The sequence below is a fragment of the Morus notabilis genome, unplaced genomic scaffold, assembly GCF_000414095.1.
Source record: "Morus notabilis unplaced genomic scaffold, ASM41409v2 Scaffold929, whole genome shotgun sequence".
In the NCBI taxonomy this organism is placed as follows: Eukaryota; Viridiplantae; Streptophyta; class Magnoliopsida; order Rosales; family Moraceae; genus Morus; species Morus notabilis.
The window spans coordinates 69,663-89,941 of record NW_010356876.1 but is presented as its reverse complement, the minus strand read 5'-3'; the positions used below and the strand labels follow the sequence as shown (position 1 = coordinate 89,941).

Below are 20,279 nucleotides of genomic sequence, written 5' to 3'. Positions count from 1 at the left end.
TCTAAAATATATATATATATATATATATTATTGTGTAAAATTTTGGGCAACATTTCCCCATAAATATAAGCGTCCCCAAAGCCATAATAACCTGCTGAATACATTTTACAACCCATTAAATATAATAAGTGTAAATACATTGTAACACCAAAATTTATAAGTCGTGATTACATCGGTGCGTTCTTACATTTCTTCTGATAGTGTCCATATTGCCCACACCTAGCACATCGATTCTATCTTCGTGTGAACTCACATATGCTGGGAATGCGTTTTTGCTTTGGCCTACCCCTCTTTGGTACAACTCGCGGTGGAAGAAGGCGAACTTCCTTTACGTGATTCAGAATATCCCATTGCGAAGTATCCGGCACAAGATAGATTATCTCAGCATACGCAAGAGCCCAAACTTCTGTCCTGTAGTATTTTGAGCATAAATCATAGAGTGACATTCTTGCTTCTCTACAACATGATATTGCATGCTCGCATGGTATCTGCTCAAGGTCGAACACACGACAAGTGCAACTCCTCACTCCAATGTTGACAATTGCAGTGGCCTCTCCACCTGTCACTTGGAACTCAATAGTATTAAGTCTTGTGGCCGTTAGAAATCTTGCTTTGTTGTGCCTCTCACGAAGAGTTTTTTCCACACTTGGCGTTAATAATGTTTTTGTTTTAGAAGCTTCGACCTGCCTGTTATTAAACCACTCTGACATCTTCGCTTGTATAAAATTAAATAGGGCAATGACAGGGTAATCTCGAACATCTTTGAGCATTGTATTAACTGACTTAGACATGTTTGTGGTCATAATATTATATCGATTTCCTTTAAAATGAGCATGAGACCACATTTCAAAACGAACTTGCTCCTGTAGGTATCTAGCAACACTGGGATATCTTGCAGACAACTCATCAAACAAGACAGAAAACTCATCAATGCGGTAGGCCTCAGCAGTTTTAAAGAACAATGGCAGAACACCGCTACATCTGAAATTACTCTTGATGTTTTGAGACACATGCCATGTCCAACAACCGTGATGTGCTAATGAATAAACTGTAGACAATGCATTACTTATACTTTGATTCCTATCAGAAATAAAAACTAATTCCTCAGAATCAGTGATAATCACCTTCAAGTTTGAGAAGAACCATGTCCAAGATGCATCATTCTCTGAGTCTACAATGGCCTATGCGATGGGATAACAATGACGTTCACTATCCTGTGCAGTGGCAACTAACAACGTACCTCTGAATTTTCCCTTCAACCACGTTCCATCAACACTGATAACTTTCCTCATGCAACTAAAAGCTCGTATACAAGGTTCATATGCTAGGAAAAGATAGATAAAACGGTTCTGTTCATCAAAATGAATATTGGTGATGCTGTCGTGATTAGTAAGAGACACCATATGAAAGTATGATCGGAGCTTAGTGAAGCTTTCTTCGGCCGTGCCTCTTACGAGTTGAAGTGCATGCTCACGAGCCTTCCATCCTTTGTAATAACTGAAGTCGTCCCGAATTCGTCACGTGCATATTTCTGAATTGATTTCGGAACTGGACCCTGCTTCACGCTTATAAATTGGTTTTTCATGCAACTTCCAATAATGGAGTACGTTGCTTGCCTGTGCTTCGCTGAACGCTTTTCTAACGAGCAAGAGTGAACACCATTATATGTAAAGTACTGACCAACCTCTAAACTAGATCCGTCACTGAAGGTAGATCCATGAGATGATCCAAACTCAGTCTTGTCCATACAAACTAAAGGACCAGCAACTTCTACTTCATTTAAAATGGTAAGCGGTTGTGGCTCTAGCTGTGGCTGTGACTCTGGTTGTGGTTGTGACTGTGGTGGAATATCATTATGAGTCGAAAACTCATCTGTAGCTACATTACCCATAAAATCACGATAAAAAAAATCATCATGCAAAGGATTTCTCCTAATTTTGACTCCATCAATATGTTCTTCGGGATTCATAAACTTCCCATCCACTATCACGTGTAGCGGTACCTCGTGGGCTATATCCCTAAAGAATAACAAATCATCATTGTCTTTTATTACAACGGGCAACGATTTCTGTTTCAAATTCGGTACCCATGATAGCTGCAAAGAATGTTTTTGTCCATCAATTCTGCATTTTCTACAAATCTTATCAACGAAGGTTTCGAGAGTATCATTCTCATCCATATATATGCCAATTAAATTACAATCTGTATGCCACACCTAACAACTTTCAGTCTCATCCCATTTTCCTCCAATGTCAAAAAAAATCCTCCACTGAGCCATTATTTAGATTTTAAAACTGAAAAAATTTAATCAAGATAATAATATGTCATTAAACCAAACCAAATATCCCACGACCAGACTAAGAACATACCATATAATGAGAACAGACCAAAAGCAGACCATATAATAAGAACAACCCAAGAACAGACCAAGAACAGACTAAGAACCGACTGTGCAATAAGAACAGACTAAAAACTGACAGTGCAATAAGAACAGAGTGCAATAAGAACAGACCAAGAACAGACCATGTTATGAGAACAGACCAAGAACATACCAAGAACAGACCAAGAACCGACCATGTTATAAGAACAGACCAAGAACAGACCAAGAACCGACTACGAACTGACCATGTTATAAGAACAGACCAAGAACCGACCATGTTATAAGAACAGACCAAGAACAGACCACGACCGACCAAGAACAAACCTTTTTTTTTTCTAAACCTAGCGGATCTTCATCATATCAGACAATGTAAACTAGTCTTTTAACATGTAAAATTACTATTTTAATGGATTTTTAACTACATTCTCATCTTAAAAACATATGAACAACAACGAAAAACACCATGAGAGATATAGAAAATGAAAGACTTACTTAGTAGCTCTTCTTCAAACTTCGTTTTGGACGAGAAAAAAACGTTGAATGGGCAAGATAATAATATTAATGAGGTTATGTGTCGACGATGACTTGAGAAGAAGAGAGGAGAAATTGAAGGCAGCTGGGAGAACAAAATGACGCGAAATGAAAGATGAGGAGGAGAAAGAAAACCCTAAAAGCATAATTGATGACGTGGAATGCTGACGTGAAAGTTTATTTACCCAATTTATTTTTTTGGTGGTTTATTTACTTAAAAACACATTTTACTTAGTCTATTTATACAAAGTTCCCGAAAATTTTCATGGTCCTTTCTTTCTTTTAGAGTTTCTACATCTTCCCCAACTCCGTTTTGGTCCCATCCCGTACTGCGACTTCTCAGGTAGGTAGCTCTCTTGCGTTTATATTAAGCTTTTTGGTTCATTTCTTTTATATCAAGTCATTCATGGTGATTCAACTTTTGTGTTTTTTGCTTCTGCATTGAAATGGGTTTTCAATTTTTCCTTTTTTACTGAGAATTTTTTAGTTTTCCTGTGATGGGTATTTGATGAATTTTCACTTTTCGATTGCATTAATTGGTTGAGCTATCCAAAACATTCGAGCTCAAGTGGTAAAAGGTTTTTGAGGAGTGGCCTGGCCTGTCTTTGACCAAAACCTGAGTCTACTTGATGCTGTGCAAGAGAAGATCATGAATTGGGAATCTATTTCTTGTGGAATCCGTTATATACATGGTTGAATTGAACTTTGTAATCAGTATGTTTATTTTTTTTTCTCTTTTTTTCCTATCAATCAATGAGCAGATATGGATCTCTTTTATTGGAACAAAAAAAAAAAAAAAATTATGGCTACTTTGGTTCAATATATTAGTATTAATTGTAATTCATTTAAAAATATATATGTTTTTTTTAGTACACAATATTTGTATGTACAACTAAATACATGAATGTATTATTCTTGAGAATTTAAAATAAGATTTTTATGTGAAACTAAACACAATAATATATTATTCTTAAGAATTATATTACCTCTAATTACATTCTCAGGAATATGATTTATACTATACTGCATATCAAACGCTCCTAATTTCTTTAAGCGGGTGAAAAAAGAGGCCCTCGTAATCGACACACAAGATATGGATTAGAGTTAGAGCTCTAACCAAAGAAATAGCCGAAGAAACTTATCAAGTGTGCCTGCTCTTTTGGTGGATAAAATTTTCAAAGCAACATTAAAAAAGATCTATAGAAAGGTATATAAGGAGCTCCGAAAAAAAAAAGGGTAAAAAACTTAACAATAAAGCAGATACAGCAGCATAGTGAGAAATCTCGTGTTTTACAACGAGTAAAGTCATCGTCTAAAGGGGTGAAACCGAACAGCAAGAATGGCAATCGGAATGTGGCAGCCATCTTCCTCTAGTCCTTTTCTGTGCAAACAAGCTTCCTTTTTAGGATCTTATTTTCCTTCTTTGGCTCTATGTTCGTCTTTTTAAGCATTCCAACACGTGAACCTGATGTCAGATATGGTTGCTGCTGAACTAGCTTTGATCTGCATACCAACACTTCAATCAACCAAATGAGATTAGACTACTACTTCTCATAAAGAATGAACCAAGTGAAATGGTTCCGTGCGTAAAATCGGCTTAAATTAATCCCAGCACCGATTTTTCACTGTTTGAAGTTTAACATTAATATACACCACATGAAATGAAAATGACAAGGAACTGGATCATGTATCGCACTCTAAATATTGGAGGAAAAAAAAAGCAAAAAACTCACATTCCTTTTCCAAATGCTGCAGCTTCTCATTCGACTCAGTTTTCTCCTCTTGTTCAGCCGTTATACAATCCTTCACAGCTTGAATCTCAAGTTTATCTGTGTCATCATATGTTTAATAGACTAGAGTTACGGTTTTGAACCGACAAGAATCTGAATTGATCGAAATGATTGTAGTTGCTTAAAGAGTAATAAAGGCCTCACATTTAGATTCGAGGTCTAATTGGACTCCATCCAATTTGGTAGCTAGATAGTTGATGTGGGTTCTGTGAGCTTCTAAATCCTGCCGAAGGTGATTCACAGTTGCTTCATTTGTTGCCTTTTCAACTAGGAGGATTCTGATTAAAAAAACAAAAAACAAAAAATTGGTGCCAATTTAGTTTGTGGAAGAATATAACATGTTTGTGCATATCATAATGTCATCATTGATTGGTTACTCACCTGATATGGGCTTCCAAGTCTGCAATCTTTTTAGCATGTTCTTGCTTGATCAATTCCACAGCCTCACTTTGCCCCTGCTTTTACACACACACACACACACACACACATATATATATAATAAAATATTTGAGCTCCTCCTCAGTCCTAAACAATGGTCCGTCTTGTGTATAAATATTAAATTCAACTTCAGAAGACTATTTCCCAAACATGGTTGATTGCAAACTAACTGGAGAAGCATCTGATGAGAAACAAAAGAAAGAATTATGGGGAATGGATTAATTAGCAGTAAGCAGCAGTTTTTACATCATTCAATCTCTTCAATTGCTCCTTTAAGCTCTGGCACGCAGTACGATGTTCCACCTGCAAATCCCAAAAAGAAAAAAGGATTAACATGAACACTCAAAGATTATTATAGCTAGCTTTTATAACAATAACAATATGTTCCATGTGTTGTGTTGTAGGTTTTAGATAATAAAACACACATTCACATATAGCATATCCATTACCTGATCAACTATATTGTTTAAATATTCTGTGTAGAGCTTCGTAAGTCTCTCATTTTCTGCAAATTTAACATAACAACAACATTAACACACCCACACCCACTCTAATTCACTCACTCACTCTAAACTAAGCAACATTACTTATTTATTTATTATGCAGATAGATCTATTAGCTGCAAGGTATTAGATAAGATTATTTCTCTCTCTCTCTCTCTCTCTTTATTTTTTATTTTTATTTATTTATTTATTTTCCCTTGTGGACTCATACATTGATATATGAAAATGAAAATACACTATAATTAGATTATACTCGAATCAAATATTTGATTTCCTTGTCTATTCCTCTTCTTATTAGTTTGTTTCCTTTTCAAATTACAATCCTGTTCTTGAGGCGATACAATTATAAGCAAGTCTCTGTTCATATTTATTTCAGCAAATAAATTCGAAAAATCTAAAAATCAACAGCATTCTTTTCACCATAGAAAGCTCTGAGGAAAAGAGTGGAGTTTTAATTGGAGACCTCGTTTGAGAGTGTTGAGAGAGAGTTGAAGAGCTTCGCGCTTTTTGATTTCTCCATTACAATCGGATTTCAGCACCTGGATCTCGACCACTCCGCTCTTGAAATCCTGTTAAAAACATTTATTTAAAAACCATTATTCATTCATTTTCTGTTTGGTTCGCGAGAAAGAAAGTAAGAAAGAAAATTGAGAAGGTAACCTAACCTGGCAGATAAGGTCGAAGGTGGAGAGGAGAGACTCCTCCATTTCCCCCTCATCACTGATTCCATTTCCCCCCATTCAATCACTCAAATGATCAAATGCTGCATTGCAAAAACCTTTCTTCCTTCTTTTCATTTTTTTTGTTTCTTTCTTTTTAAGTAATAAATGATCGTCGCAAACTTGCATGCCAGTCCCTTCAGTTTTACGAAATCACCCACGCCACATCATAATGTAATGTCAAGCATAAAACTACAATGTGAAAGTGATTTCTTAAAATAAAAATAAATTTACTGATCAAATTTAATAAAAAAAAGGGCACGTCTATCGTAGCGTGACTTCCTTATTCCCTAAATTCAATCTAAATGAAGGTGCACCTGTCTCTCACACATCGGATTACAGCCAAAAACACAATTTAAAAAAATAAAAAACTGAACAAAAATAAATTCATTGCTTTGCGACCCACCACTGTTGCTTCGGTGAGATTCGTAGCGGATTGGGTGTTGGGATGAAGCTACTTGAGAAGATGGGATACAGAGGAGTTGAAAAGCAATAAGAAGTCGTGGCTTCTTTACCCTTTGGAGCTTTAATTTATGGCATATAGAGAGTCCTTTTGCATCCAATTCTCCTGTAAGTAAAGATCCAAAGCATGGTTTGATATCCAATATATTTTTTTTTATTTTCCCCAATTATTTATAGCGACTGAATTTGTGAATCTACAACTTTTAGTAATAACTTTTTCCCAACAACAAAAATTGACGACAAATTATTCAATTGAAAGGAGGACTAACACAGAGGATAGTTTAGAGTTGCTAATGAATGAAACACGTCAACTGACAACAAGATATTTGAATTTCCTTGAGCAAAAAGACAAGAGAGAAGATTAGTGTTTGGTGGGAGGGATAGTGGAAAATTTAAAAAAAAAAATGGAGAATGAACTTCTAATAACACTCTCTCCTCCCCAATTTCCCCACCACCAAACAATGCATTCCAATAATATCTCCTTTTCTACTTTAACATCCCTCCTTTATTGTCTTTCCTCGTGCTTTCCCATTCTACCAAACATAACACAAGGCATGACCTTAAAATGACCTTCCTTTTTTTTTTTTTTTTTTTTTTTTTTATTAGACAGAACTTATGACTTGAATTACAAGCAAAAAAAAAAAAAATTGGCAGAACGAGTCTGAGACTTCACCATTCACCAAGACAACATTAGTGTAAACAACAGCACACAACGACTGCAGTAAGAACATCATGTACAACAACGTTTGTTGCCGATGTTTACGTGTTTGAAGAAACTGAAAACCATCACCCTGACGATGACTGCCACTCCCACAGAACTTGCTCATCGATTTTGCTCAACTTCTCATCATCGAGACGCTTCCATGTCTTGATCCTCTTCACTCCCATCCAATCCCTTTCTCCTTTCCCCAGCTCTGTTAACACGACCCTTGCTCTCCTTGGCCACCCAGCCTTCCCGTAACCGTGGTATCCGAAGCCCCCACCATAGCAAAACCATATCCCATCTAGGTTACCACAAAAATCATTGGTGTGATCATGGCCCATGAACACAGCCTTCACGTCTCCCGTCGAGACCAAGGTCTGCAGAACTCCTGAATTCACTGATGAACATGCCACAGCCTCCTGAAATTGACCGATAACATTTTTGTAGTAGAGCTGTCGAACTTCCGGGATTGGAATATGAAAAAACGCGAGCGCAGGAGGTGTTGGGGGCATCAAAGTATCCTCCTTTTGGCCCTGTTAGTGCGTGACCTGCAACAGCTTAATGAAATCTAAATCTAGGAAAAGTTGTTTTACTCTTATTATTATTTTCAATTTTCATGTCAGAAAGAAAGAATATTGTTATACCTTAAATTCATGGGAAAGATGAGATATCCAATGGAGTTGAGATTCCTTAATCCATCCATAAGTACGAATTCCATCAACTATCTCCCTGTCTCCAGTGTCAAGAAATAATAGATTGAGGAGAGTGGTGTTGGCCAAATGGGAACCCGGAGGGCCAAACACTCTGAGATTATAATTTCCGAATCCGTCAATATGAGAGAAGTGTTCGTGTTGAGGGTTAGTTTGTGAGAGAGAATAATCCATAAGAGAGATGAAGAACATCAGTTCTTCCCGGTTCATGGTAGATTCATGGTCGTGGTTTCCCAGAACTGCTGCCCAGGGAAGTCGAGATTCCATGGCGGGACTGAATGCACGGAACAGTGATTCAGCAGCATCAGTAGCACTTGAGCCAAATATGTTATCTCCTGTGTAATAATAACATTAATAATGTGTGTGTGTGTGTGTTGGATCAAATCAAGTACATCTAGGTCAAAGTATATTAACGTTAGATGCATAAGATAAAGAGTCATCATCATGAATTGTTGCTTAGAGACAAGAACATCGTTAAACCTGACAAAACAAGTCATGTCCTGATTACTATTATGTTCAATTCATTATGAACTCAACTCACACACAAACGAATCCAAAAAATGTTAAGCCATTTCTCTTGGGTAGAATTATTATTATATAATTTGGGATTTTTCAATCTGTTGTTAGAATACTTACAAGTAGAAGTCAAGAGTGATTATTGTTATAGTTCGGTCGTTAGAGTGAATAATATACTATTGTACAACAAAGTAGTAAGTTATGTAAGAGAAAATAGAAATAGAGAAAAGGAAGGAAGGAAGGAAGGGGGTTTGAATTTAATAGGAAACGAAATGTAGAGAGAGAAAGAGAAAGCAAGAGAGAGAAAGAATTTGTGTAAAATGATTTCTGTTATGAATGAATGAATAATCTGGAAGTTTGTTACACAGCTACTTAAATACTATATACTAACTCAGATGGTTAGCTAACTAAGCTCATACCAAACTACAGTTAAGCTCTAACTAACTCAAGCTAATTACAACTGAATTAGTAACAGACTAACTATCTCTAACACCCCCCCTCAAATTCGTAGTGGAAAGACTTTTCACTGTGAGTTTGTTCCTCAAAAGTGCTGTACTGTGAACTGGAAATTGCCTTTGTAAGAACATCTGCAACTTGATCGTGAGAGGGAACATGCTTCACTTCCAATTGCTCTTGCAGCGCACGTTCTCAAACAAAATACAAGTCAAGCTCAATATGTTTGGTTCTTGCATGCAACACTGGATTGGCAGAGAGCATGACTGTGCTCAAGTTATCACACCAAACAACAGGTTTCTTTAGTTAACTTAACTCCAAGTTCACCAAGTATTGATTGAATCCAGGACAATTCAGCAACCAAGTTAGCTAGGCTGCGAAATTCAGCTTCGAAGGACCTGGAGACAGTATGCTGTTTCTTTGAAGTCCAGGCAATCAGATTTGGACCAAAACAGACACAATGACCGGAAGTGGATCTTCTATCATCCAAATCAGAAGCCCAATCAGCATCACAATATCCTACTAAGTTTAACTGCCCTGTTGGTGGTCCTTGCAAATGTAAACCATAATCCAAGGTTCCTGCTAAATACCTCAAAATATGTTTCACGGCTTTCCAGTGTACTTCAAGTGGTGCTTTGCATAAACTGACAAACTTTATTAACACTAAAAGCAATCTCAGATCTAGTAATAGTTTACATATTGTAAAGCTCCAACAACACTTCTATACAGTTGAGGACTCTCCACAGGATCACTTCCATATGCTGTGAACTTCAAACCATGAGTCATAGGAGCTGACACAGCCTTTGCAAACTGCATTTTTGCTTTACAAAGCAAATCTATTATGTACTTAGTCTGAGAAAGATGTAGGCCATCAGAAACATGTTTCACTTGGATTCCAAGAAAGTAATCAATAAGGCCGAAGTCCTTCAAAGCAAATTTGCTGTTCAACTGAGCAATTAAGGCTGAAATTTGACTATCATCATTACCAGTGATCAAAATATCATCTACATAGACTAAGACAAAGAGGCAGCAATTGGAAGTGTTCTTGATAAAGAGGGACTGATCAGACTTGGCTGAGACAAAACCAAAGGACATAAGAGCTCCATACAGTTTCTCAAACCAAGCTCTAGGAGCTTGTTTGAGTCCATAGAGTGACTTATGTAATCAGCACACTAAATGTGGATTTTTGGGATCCTCGAACCCCAGAGGTTGTTGCATATAAATTTCTTCAAGTAAATCCCCATTTAGAAAGGCATTATTTATGTCCAACTCACGAATAGGCCATTTCCTTGTCAAAGCCACAGTGAGAACAATCCGAATAGTTATTGGCTTAACAACTGGACTAAAGGTTTCAGTAAAATCAAACCCTGCTACTTGATGAATACTTTTTGCAACCAACCGGGCCTTATACTTATTAATAGTGCCATCTGGATTTTCCTTAATCCTGAAAACCCACTTACAGCCGATTGCCAATTGCCTTATATACTCCTAAGAGTTCGAAAAGAATAAGGATATTGATATTTAATACATTCGATCAAGTGACAATGCAGTAGATTTTTTCACAAAGGTACTTCCCACTACAACATTCAGAAAGCATATCAACAATATCGGAATGCGTCATCTGCGAGATTTATGAGGAAAGCCTATACATGTCAACTTGAGGAGAGTTTACATGGATGTACTCCTTTTCCCTTATTATGATTTTATTCTACTGAATTTTCCTGATAAGATTTTTAATGAGACATCAAAAACACATATAGATAAATAATGTACTCTTTTTTCCTTTTGCTATGATCAATGGGTTTTTCCTAGCAAGATTTTTTAATGAGACAATATGAATGGTGAACATCTAAGAGAAAGTGTTATGAATAGTAGCTGTCAATCTCAGTCAAAATTACTATGCAAATTAGTCAAAGTTATTATTAATATCATAATCTTACTGTGCAAATAGTAAGTATTGTGTAAGTCGTAATCGTGAATAGTGCTGAAAATTTTTCTTATACAGTTTTAAGACTTTCCATTTTATATAGTACCTCCACAAAATGAATGAAACTCTCTCTTTGCATTTTTTTAGTTTTCATAGCAAATAATAATAATAATAATAATAATTAGTGTTATTAAATAATATAATAATAATAATAATACTAACCAGTAAAAGCAATGAAATCGGGGTTTTCGGAATGGATCAAAGTGCGAAGAAAACGAGTGGAGTTGAGATCGGAGCAATAACGGAAGTCGGAACTCGAGACGTCTCGGCAGCGGGTGGTGCCTCCATTGTTCCCGTAATGCATATCAGCCACCTGATTTTGATTTTGATTTTGATTAAATCAATTAATGTTAATAAGTTTTAGTTTAGAAAATCAAACAAAGAAACAAAAAAAGAAAAGAGAAGAAAAGCAATTATTCATTCAGAAAAAGCAAAAGCAGACCTGGAGGATCTTGAAGGAAGCATGACCATCGGCGTCGGAGCGGAAGCGAAGAGGAAGAGGGGGGTTGCGCTTTCGAAATTGCTTATTATTATTATTATTATTATTATTATTATTATTATTGTTATTATTATTATTATGGAAATATTGATATTGATGAATTTGAAATGGAAGTAGAAGATGATAATGGAGGAAATATAGAATGCCCAAAACCACCCCCATGTACACCAAATGGAACCGCCATGAATATGATAATGATGACGACGACGACGATGATGATGATTCCATCCACACTCCTCCACAGACTACACTACAGAGAGGAGGGAGCGACAAAAAGAAATGTATTGTGGAATTTGGGAAAGTCCACTTTTCTTTCTTTCTTTCTGCTATTCTTTTCTTTCTTCTTCTTTTTTTTTTTTTTTTTTTGGAGCAATTTCTGCTATTCTATTCAATACAAAAAAGGTTAAGGTTAATAAAAACGACATCAAAGTAGGTGTCGTATTCTCATTTCTTCACTCACAATTAATAAAGTTTTACTTTTTTTTTTTTTTTTTTTTGGTGTTAATTAATACGTAGGTGTCGAGTTCTCATTTGGGAAGGGAAGGGAAAATGGCGGAGAAAGATTGCTGCTACTCGTGCTCGTCGGCGTCTGAAACGCTGCGATGGATTAGCGCCGTCGTCGAATTTCTCAACACTTACTCCTTCTTCAGAGACGCTCATTTGGTGAACTTCTTCCGTGACAAACTATGGGAATCACTGGACAGCGACTGGATTGAATGCCTTGGGAAGGAGCCCGTCGAGATCCTCCTTCAAATTCCGTCGGGTCTCGTCAAACATGACTGGCCTCCTTCTCTCAAACACTTTCTTCTCACTTTGAACTCCCTCGTCTTCCCTCGCCAACACTCCCACTCCTTACAAACGGTCTGTCCTGTCTCCTCTTCCATCATCTTTGATTTTCCTACTCACTACTCAGCACTCCCTGAATCCCTAAATCCCTAAATCCCTAAATCCGTCATCTTTGTTTATTAATTAATTTTTGTTTTTAAGGTATTACCGGAGTGGTTGAACTTGAACATGGAGAAGAAAATAAAGATAACTTCGGTTAATGGCGTTCTGGGGCAAGGCATGAATCCCAAGAAGAAGCATGAAGTTGAAATTCTCTCTGCTCTCCTCAGTTGTGTTGCTCACTCCGTCGGAGCTCATACAATTATTGACGTCGGTGCCGGTCAGGTAATCATACTCATTCAATGCCAGATTCTTGTTTCTTGAAATTAGTTTTGTTTCAATGCATAAGTTGTGTTTGTTTACGAATTTCCTTTCATTAATTAATTGATTGTTTTCAGGGGTATCTTTCACAAGTTCTTTCGTTCCAGTACAACCATTCTGTACTTGCAATTGACGCTTCCTCTCATCACGGAAGCGTTACCAATGCGCGTGCTCAGCGAATCTACAAACATTACGCTTTTCTCATGCGTAAATCCAAGTATTCATACAAAACTCTTTTTATTATTATTTTTTTTCCTTCTTTCCAAATTTCTTTTCCTCTTTTGTTCAACTCTTTTTGAGATGGGGAGTTTTTACAAGTTTGCTTCTTTGATTCAATCTCAATAGGATCAACAAATGCCTTTTTTTTTAATTTTTTTATTTTTTTATAATGAGTGAATGAAATGCCTTTTCATTTATTATGTATTTCTTGGTAGATCAGAAAAGACAAGTCTGATGGTGCCTAAGACAATCACATGCCGTGTCATGTCCATAGATATGTTAAAAGATTTGATCACGTCCGAGGCAACAACATGTAGTAAAGATAATGGCAGTGAACAACATCGCGACGACTACGGCGACATGGGACTGCAACAATCTTTGTGTAGGGTGAACGATGATACCTCCTCGATGCTTCTTGCTGGGCTTCATGCTTGTGGAGATCTCTCTGTAACGATGCTCAGGCAAGTGCCAATTTTTGTATTTTACTTCCTTTGTGTGCTTTTCAACAACTATTTTCAATGTCTTCATTTGCTGTTATATATTCATTATTGCCAATATTCCTTTTGTCAAATACTTGAATGTAAGAAAACCACATCTTTTATCCTTTTTAGGACCTTTTTGGGGTGCAAAGAAGTTAAAGCAATTGTCAGCATAGGTTGCTGTTACAACCTATTATCTGAAGAGGGTTTCGACCACGTGGAGTCTCAAAACGGTTTTCCGCTGAGTCGTGGTGTCAAATCCGCAGGCTTATCACTTGGAAAAAGTTTGCGCGATCTTGCTTGTCAGGTAGAGGCATATCTTCTTCTTTGTCTCTACATTTGAGGTATTTTTTTTCTTCTGCTTCTTTTCTTTCTTGGAGGAGGAGGTGTTACGCATGGGGTTATAAGTTATTCTGCAAGGTTGCACCGTTCTACTTTTATATTCTAAACACATTAACACTTTTTTGGAAAAGAATTCCCCAAAATCTACCCGAATTCCAATTTCTACTAAATGTTCTACCATCTTTTCCTCTTTTTTTATTTTATTTAAATCTTGTTAGAGTGCAGAGAGGTGGAGATGTCTGGAAGCAGATGATGGTATACACAACTTTGAGTTGCATGCTTTTCGTGCTGCTTTTCAGATGGTACGCCATATTTTTTACTTTTCTCATTATTGCTGTCTTTGCCGTTACATTTTTTAATCATCAGCTTAAATTTTGACACTATTTGTTCAATTGATTATATCTTACTAGGATTGAGATCTTCGTAAAAAGATTACTATAAATAAGCTATTTGATGCAGAGAAAGTGTTCCGATTGAAAATCTTTCATCAAACCTCTGCTATGATACAAAGATAAATTTTTTTAGCAAAGTTGCATGCCTTATAATTTACCATGATACTGTTGTTTTACTTGCATTCACGAAACATAAAGTGTCTCATGAATGGTACATTTGTCGTTGCAAGATTCTTAAGAAATACTATCCAGAAGTCATGATATCAAGTCCATCAATTGGACGCCAAGGGAAAGCTTTGCGTCGCCGACAGAAAAGGGAGACCCTGGAATCAGTGCCATGCCACAAAGATAGCACATGTGCATCCTCATCTCATATACAGTCAAGGATGGAAGACAATTGCCCTCCTGTAAAATCCACAGAACCAGAAACTGGTAACTGTTTAAAGAATCAGTATATACTTTTTTTTTTAGTAAAAAGTTGTGCTTACACATTTTATATCCAATGGTACTGTTGCATTGGTGGTTAGTTGAAGCATGGATTTTGTACTTAATTAATTCTGAAACTTCTAACATTAAGAATTGTTGTGCAGGTGACCGTTCTAGCTCTGGATTTGAGACAGCATCATCCTTATTTCGAGATTCTAGAAAGGGTGATAAATATTCACTTTTCCAGAGATATAGCCTGTCTGGACTACGCCGTCTTGGTCTCAAGCCTTTGCAGGATATAGATTTTTGCAGAATATGGGATGAAGTCGAGCCTTTTTCTGTATGTTTTCTGCTGAATACGATTATTTCTTTCTGCACTTTTGTCTAGTTTCTAGTTTTTCTCTTTTCTAAGTGAAGGGCTGGCCTTTCCTGTCGGGAACAAAATGCTTCATAAACATCTCAACCATTTTGAGACATTGGCTGCAATTGGTTCTTACCTCACTGCAACCCAAGCACATGAAATCACAGAATCTGGACTGCAGGGTACAATTTCATTTGGAAGACTTGTAATTTCATGAACGGCTTCAAGACTTCTTTCCTTGATGCTTGTTTGAGAAATATACCCCAAAATCTAATCACCAGAAAGATTTAACGTAAACCAGAATGCAAGCCTCACGATTTGACCAACTTATGGTTTACCCACCCCACGTGCAAGCTGCAGGCTGCAGCGATTGACCAATCGAGTGCCGACTGAAAACAATTGCATTAATGTGAAGGAAACGATTCAGTCAAATTACTGAAATCTAGTCAGCTGCTTTAACAAATTTACTGTTATTACTATTAGAGTTGCTACTTGAAAAATAAATTTATATCCTTCCTGATATGTGTTTAATAATGAATGAACGGCCTATAGTGGTTGAAATTGTTTTTGATAGCCATGCTTATTGATTCCATACAGGAAATGATTGGACCTTATTGGTCCCTTCGAGCTGCACTGGGGCCGCTCTTGGAGACATTTATTTTGCTGGATAGATTGTTGTTCCTTCAGGAGGCAGGAAATTCAATTGAAGCAATGATGTTACCAATTTTTGATCCTGAATTATCCCCAAGAAATGTTGCCATTATTGCCAAAAAGATATGATACAAATGTCACAGAGTGGAATGAGTTTATATGGTAATAGTCTTTCCCTCACCAATCTCTTTCTCCCTTACTATACTCGTGCATTTAGTGGTAAGACTTTCTGACATTTTCTATTGGAAGACAGATGACCGCATTTGACGGGTTGGTTTCTGAGTTTTTACTTTTAAGTTTCTGATGCTTCCCCATGCTTGGTGGTTTTCAATCTAATAATAGACTTGATAGCATTACTTTTGTAGAGCTTAATTTTCGTGATCTTACTGTTGTTCTCAAGGTTTTAAAATGCGGAATCGGGCCTCGAGGCGTTTTGCCTTTACGAGGCAAGGCGTAAGCCTCAAGGCGCTTTGAGGCGTGAGCCTCAAAAAGTGGCTTTAAAAAAATTGAAAAAAAAATAGTAACAAAAACTAAATCCATACTTAATAATCATTAAAAACAAGAAATTTAACCAAACATTCACATAAAGAAAAGTCTATTTCACTACTAGAAGCATCAAAAAGACTAAATAATTATCAAAGCCTAATATCATAAGGTTCATAATGCACGTGAAGGAGAGGTGAGGTGCGAAGAAGAAGAAGAAGGAGAGATCGGCTGTGCTGGCTGGTCTGCTTCTTTTTATAAGGGGCCTGACTACTTTGGGCCTTTTAAAATTGTTGGGTCCGCATCTTTTGGGTTTAAAAAACCCCCCAAAATCCCCATTCCAATGAGGCGGATGCCTCAATAACCGCCTGAGGTGGCACCGCTCAAAGGCATGTGCCTCAAGTGGCTGAGGCGCACGCCTCAAGGGTAGGAGTTGAGGCGCTTTTCGAGCGCCTCGCCACGAGGTGCTGCTCAAGGCGTGCGCTTGAGGTGCTTTTTAAGACCTTGGTTGTTCTGAAATCTTCCAAGTAGTTTTGAAGGACCGCCTAACTAATAATTGCAGCCAGACTCTTCGATTTTTTTTTTCCCCCCACTCTTTGATGGCTTTAGGAGGATGTCATTTCCTACTCAAGTTGGATACTCTTTTTTCTCCTAATGAAGCTTTAATAAGTTCAGTAATTGTCTCTTTCTTTAATGACATTATGTTTTGACCTGCATTCAGTTTGTGCATCCATGTTTCCAAAATGCGTTGTCTACCTTTTTGCTAATAATAGTTTTTTCTTCCCTTCTTCCAGGTGTAGCAATTGACTAACAAGATTTGTCTAATCATTTTCTATCGTCTCCCAAAGAAACTTGTGGTGGAAAAGTTTTAAAGACGATCATATCAAAGATTTGGAGATGAGCTACAACAAAGTTTTGTACGGATAATATAGCATGAATGAAACTAACAAGCATGGATTCTTGTCATTATTAGAGTGGTGAAAAAATGGCGTCCGCTCGAGGTAGGTCACATGTTCGAGTTTAAATGCCTTTTTTGTTGTGTTAGACAACTTGTTATTCTTTGACTTTGTTGTCCCTTCCATTAGCTGATAATGATATGGCTTTGTTTCGAGGAAGAATATCCATCACTAAGAAGTGGATTCGCTTGTAAACTCTTTTTTTAGGAATCTGAGCATGCAATTGTCACTCTCATGGACATGGTTGATTTTTGTCCCAACCCAATTACGACTTGTTAGAAATTCTATTTCTTTCCACTTCTTTTGACTGGTCAGGGACAAGAGAGGAAATGCAAGCAATGACGGATGTCCATATGCCATATATAGATAGGCCGGTCAAGTGAGGGCATCACTCAAATTTTTGCCCCATTTAATGTCTTGTAGACTTGTTTCTTTGGAAAAAATATCCAAAACGCCCTTGTTTTTTAAATTAGACTTAAAATATCCTCTAAAGTAATTAAATTTTGAAAAGGGAAAATACACGATATAGCATAATTTTTAATTTAGTGTAAATTATAGCATGTTTTGATTTTTAATTGTAATATAAATACTGATTTGCCAAATTTACCCTTGTTTCTTAGGGTTTCATTTGTTTTTTTTTCTTTCACACTCAGCCTTAGCCGCCTATCTCTCTCTCTCCTCTTCCTCATCCCTCTCCGGAAAAGGTTGCCAGCGTTGGAGCCGGTGGTTGGCCGCCAATCGCCGGAGTCGGCTATAGTGGACTTGATTATTAGGAGAATAAGAGAGGGATGGAAAGGAGTCTTAGGGGTATTTTTGAGTTTTTAATAATGTTTAAAACTTAAAATACAAAATTATGCTATAATCTACTATCTTAAAAAAAATGCTATAATTTACTAAACATGCTACTAAATATGTTATTTTCTTTATTCTCCCTTTTAAAAATAACAAGATTATCCTTCCCAATCTATATTAAATATTATTTTAGATATGATTCAACTAAAAAGTTAAACAAAACAAATTTAAAAATGTTCAAACAAATATTTCAATTATTTAGAGAAATTTTCATTCTTTAAGATTTATTTTATAAGAATTTATTTTATCTAATATTTTTTTGAATGAGAAAATTCATTTAATAATTAAGTCAATACACTCAAATCAGTTGCTCGAGCTTCGTCTCCCTTCGCCATTACAGAATTCGTTTTTTTTTTTTTTTTTTTTTTTTTAATTTTTTATCTGCATTCATATGTACGTCCTTGATAAGAAGAAGTTTAGATGGAATAGATAGCTTTCTCTACGTACCTTTTGACTGATATAATACTTTTCTTTTTTTCCAAAGTAGTGCTGGAGCATTTGGCTAACAAGATTGATTTGTCTGATCATACGTTTTTGAATTGTCCATTAATGAAGAAATTAAAATTTGTGGTAGCAGAGTTCCCAAGGAAAGCCAGTCAAACTAATATATAAAAGATTTGGAGACGAGCTGCTAAAACAAAAGTGTTTCATACGGATGATATACTGTGAATGCAACTAACATGATCTATTCTTGTCATTTCTCATTAGTTCGTTAGCACGATGACAAACGGCGTCTGCTCCAGGGACGACACGTGTTTGAGCGAGTTTGAATGCTTGCTTTTTTGTTTTGTTTTTTTTTTTTTTATAATTGAATGCTTGCTTTTTTGTTTGTTGTATTTGACACCTCTCATTTTATTGGGCTGGATTAGTATTGTTTTTAAAATGATTTTATTTTTATTATAAAAATAAAAATAAAATTATTTTGATAATTATTTTAAAATTGATTTTAAAATTACGTTTAATTAATTTTTTAAAAAATTATTTTGAGTATAATAAAAAATTAAAATTATGTTTAATTATAATTATTAATTAATATATTATAACATTATTGATAAGTACTAGAAAATGAAAACAGAAAAGAGAAAATAATTTTTAATTATTTTTTAATTCTTTCATAAAAATCATTTTTACTGTTTTTTTTTATCGTTTTAAAATATTTGCTAAACAAATACGGTTTGCAAACCGTTTTCATTTTCGTATCTTAAAAGACATGCATAAATACTTGTAAAAACAATCTAAAACTAATTCTAAACGCAACCGTTATTTTTTGACTTGTTTTCCAGCTTAGTATTAAATTTGTTGTAATATTAGCTGACCATGCAAGATACATACAAATTAGAAACTTTGTTTTTAAGGTAATTTTGACAAATATCCTTTAAAAGTACATGAGTAAGGATTTTTATATTCTACTATATAACTTTTTTAGTCAAATAATTACATTAATAAAAAAATATTTATTAAGAGTAAAGAGTAAAAATTCAGTGTCATGCACTTACAAAGATAAAGTTTTTTTTTATTTTTTATTTTATTTTTAAGAAGAGAAGCTATGAAAGAGGAAAAAGTGAATTTCGCTTGCAATGCAAACTCCTTATTAAGAAGCTGAGCATACAATTGTGGATATGTGCGAGGTCATTCTCATGCCCCGGGCATTCATTCTTGATCTTTTGTCCTAAACCCTACCCAAACTCAAGTACTGATGATGTTTGACACCACTTGCTTGCTGGTATTATATATCTATTTCTTTCAACATCGTTTGACTCGTCTTTTATTTATTTGTTTGTTTTGAATAACATGCATTTTTTACTATTATTGTTATTACAAACTTTTTTCCAAATTCGACAAAATAATGGCTGTTTTGATTTTTTTTTTCTTTTCATTTTTTTTCGGAGCTTTCTCGCACGATGCTTAGCTTAAGGGATTGTATTTTGACTTTGAAATGAGAAAATTTCAACTTTAATTATTGTGTTTTCTAACTGCATTATTAATGTCACAAACCAACATTTTAATATCACTACGAAAAATAACTTACAGAATTGTTACGAAAAATAACCTACAGAAAAAAATGGAAATAAACCTTTGCACCAGATTTAATGCCCAAGTTTTACGTTTTCTTGCTTACCTAGGGCCATTGTAAAGTAGAGAAGCTTTATCTAAATGTAATTTACAAAAAAAAAAAAAAAAAAAAAAAAAAAAAAAAAATCAAGCCAAAAAAAAAAAAAAA

General features: G+C 35.7%; 3 protein-coding genes across 5 annotated transcripts; 1 reads left to right on the top strand and 2 right to left on the bottom strand.

Moving 5' to 3' along the window:
* Positions 1-4,063: 4,063 nt before the first annotated feature.
* Positions 4,064-6,461, bottom strand: LOC21390798 (protein At-4/1). 2 transcript variants are annotated; one of them, XM_024163226.1, is made up of 8 exons: positions 6,308-6,461; positions 6,106-6,211; positions 5,589-5,644; positions 5,386-5,442; positions 5,083-5,159; positions 4,846-4,979; positions 4,645-4,740; positions 4,064-4,427 (listed from the first exon to the last, which is right to left on the bottom strand). In XM_024163226.1, exons 1-8 carry the CDS (start codon positions 6,380-6,382, stop codon positions 4,282-4,284), a joined length of 747 nt encoding a protein of 248 aa, XP_024018994.1. In that variant the 5' UTR covers positions 6,383-6,461; the 3' UTR covers positions 4,064-4,281. The 2 variants fall into 2 exon arrangements, with proteins under 2 accessions (XP_024018994.1, XP_010087149.1); XM_010088847.2 differs by having other exon boundaries at positions 5,083-5,156.
* Positions 6,462-7,280: 819 nt separating this feature from the next.
* Positions 7,281-11,969, bottom strand: LOC21390797 (probable inactive purple acid phosphatase 28). The gene is made up of 4 exons (XM_010088846.2): positions 11,635-11,969; positions 11,355-11,505; positions 8,171-8,571; positions 7,281-8,059 (listed from the first exon to the last, which is right to left on the bottom strand). The coding sequence occupies exons 1-4, from the start codon at positions 11,917-11,919 to the stop codon at positions 7,610-7,612; spliced, it is 1,287 nt and encodes a 428-aa protein (XP_010087148.2). The 5' UTR covers positions 11,920-11,969; the 3' UTR covers positions 7,281-7,609.
* Positions 11,970-12,240: 271 nt separating this feature from the next.
* LOC21390796 (protein RRNAD1) lies at positions 12,241-17,466 on the top strand. 2 transcript variants are annotated; one of them, XR_002901877.1, is made up of 11 exons: positions 12,241-12,552; positions 12,679-12,861; positions 12,975-13,114; positions 13,332-13,577; positions 13,728-13,902; positions 14,156-14,239; positions 14,560-14,761; positions 14,920-15,095; positions 15,714-15,929; positions 17,045-17,251; positions 17,414-17,466. XR_002901877.1 is itself a non-coding variant. In XM_024163204.1 (10 exons), exons 1-9 carry the CDS (start codon positions 12,241-12,243, stop codon positions 15,894-15,896), a joined length of 1,701 nt encoding a protein of 566 aa, XP_024018972.1. In that variant the 3' UTR covers positions 15,897-15,929; positions 17,045-17,461. The 2 variants fall into 2 exon arrangements, 1 of the variants encoding a protein (XP_024018972.1); XM_024163204.1 differs by having other exon boundaries at positions 17,045-17,461.
* Positions 17,467-20,279: the final 2,813 nt, after the last annotated feature.

Coding starts and splice junctions, on each gene's coding strand:
- LOC21390797 (XM_010088846.2), bottom strand. CDS start 11,919: ATGGAATCATCATCATCGTCGTCGTCGTCATCATTATCATATTCATGG. Junction 8,572..11,354: donor CGATTTCATTGCTTTTACTG/GTTAGTATTATT, acceptor ATTATTACACAG/GAGATAACATATTTGGCTCA. Junction 8,060..8,170: donor ATCTTTCCCATGAATTTAAG/GTATAACAATAT, acceptor ACGCACTAACAG/GGCCAAAAGGAGGATACTTT.
- LOC21390796 (XM_024163204.1), top strand. CDS start 12,241: ATGGCGGAGAAAGATTGCTGCTACTCGTGCTCGTCGGCGTCTGAAACG. Junction 13,115..13,331: donor TTTCTCATGCGTAAATCCAA/GTATTCATACAA, acceptor ATTTCTTGGTAG/ATCAGAAAAGACAAGTCTGA. Junction 14,240..14,559: donor TTCGTGCTGCTTTTCAGATG/GTACGCCATATT, acceptor TGTCGTTGCAAG/ATTCTTAAGAAATACTATCC.
- LOC21390798 (XM_024163226.1), bottom strand. CDS start 6,382: ATGGGGGGAAATGGAATCAGTGATGAGGGGGAAATGGAGGAGTCTCTC. Junction 4,980..5,082: donor GACTTGGAAGCCCATATCAG/GTGAGTAACCAA, acceptor TTTTTTAATCAG/AATCCTCCTAGTTGAAAAGG. Junction 4,741..4,845: donor ATTAGACCTCGAATCTAAAT/GTGAGGCCTTTA, acceptor ATGATGACACAG/ATAAACTTGAGATTCAAGCT.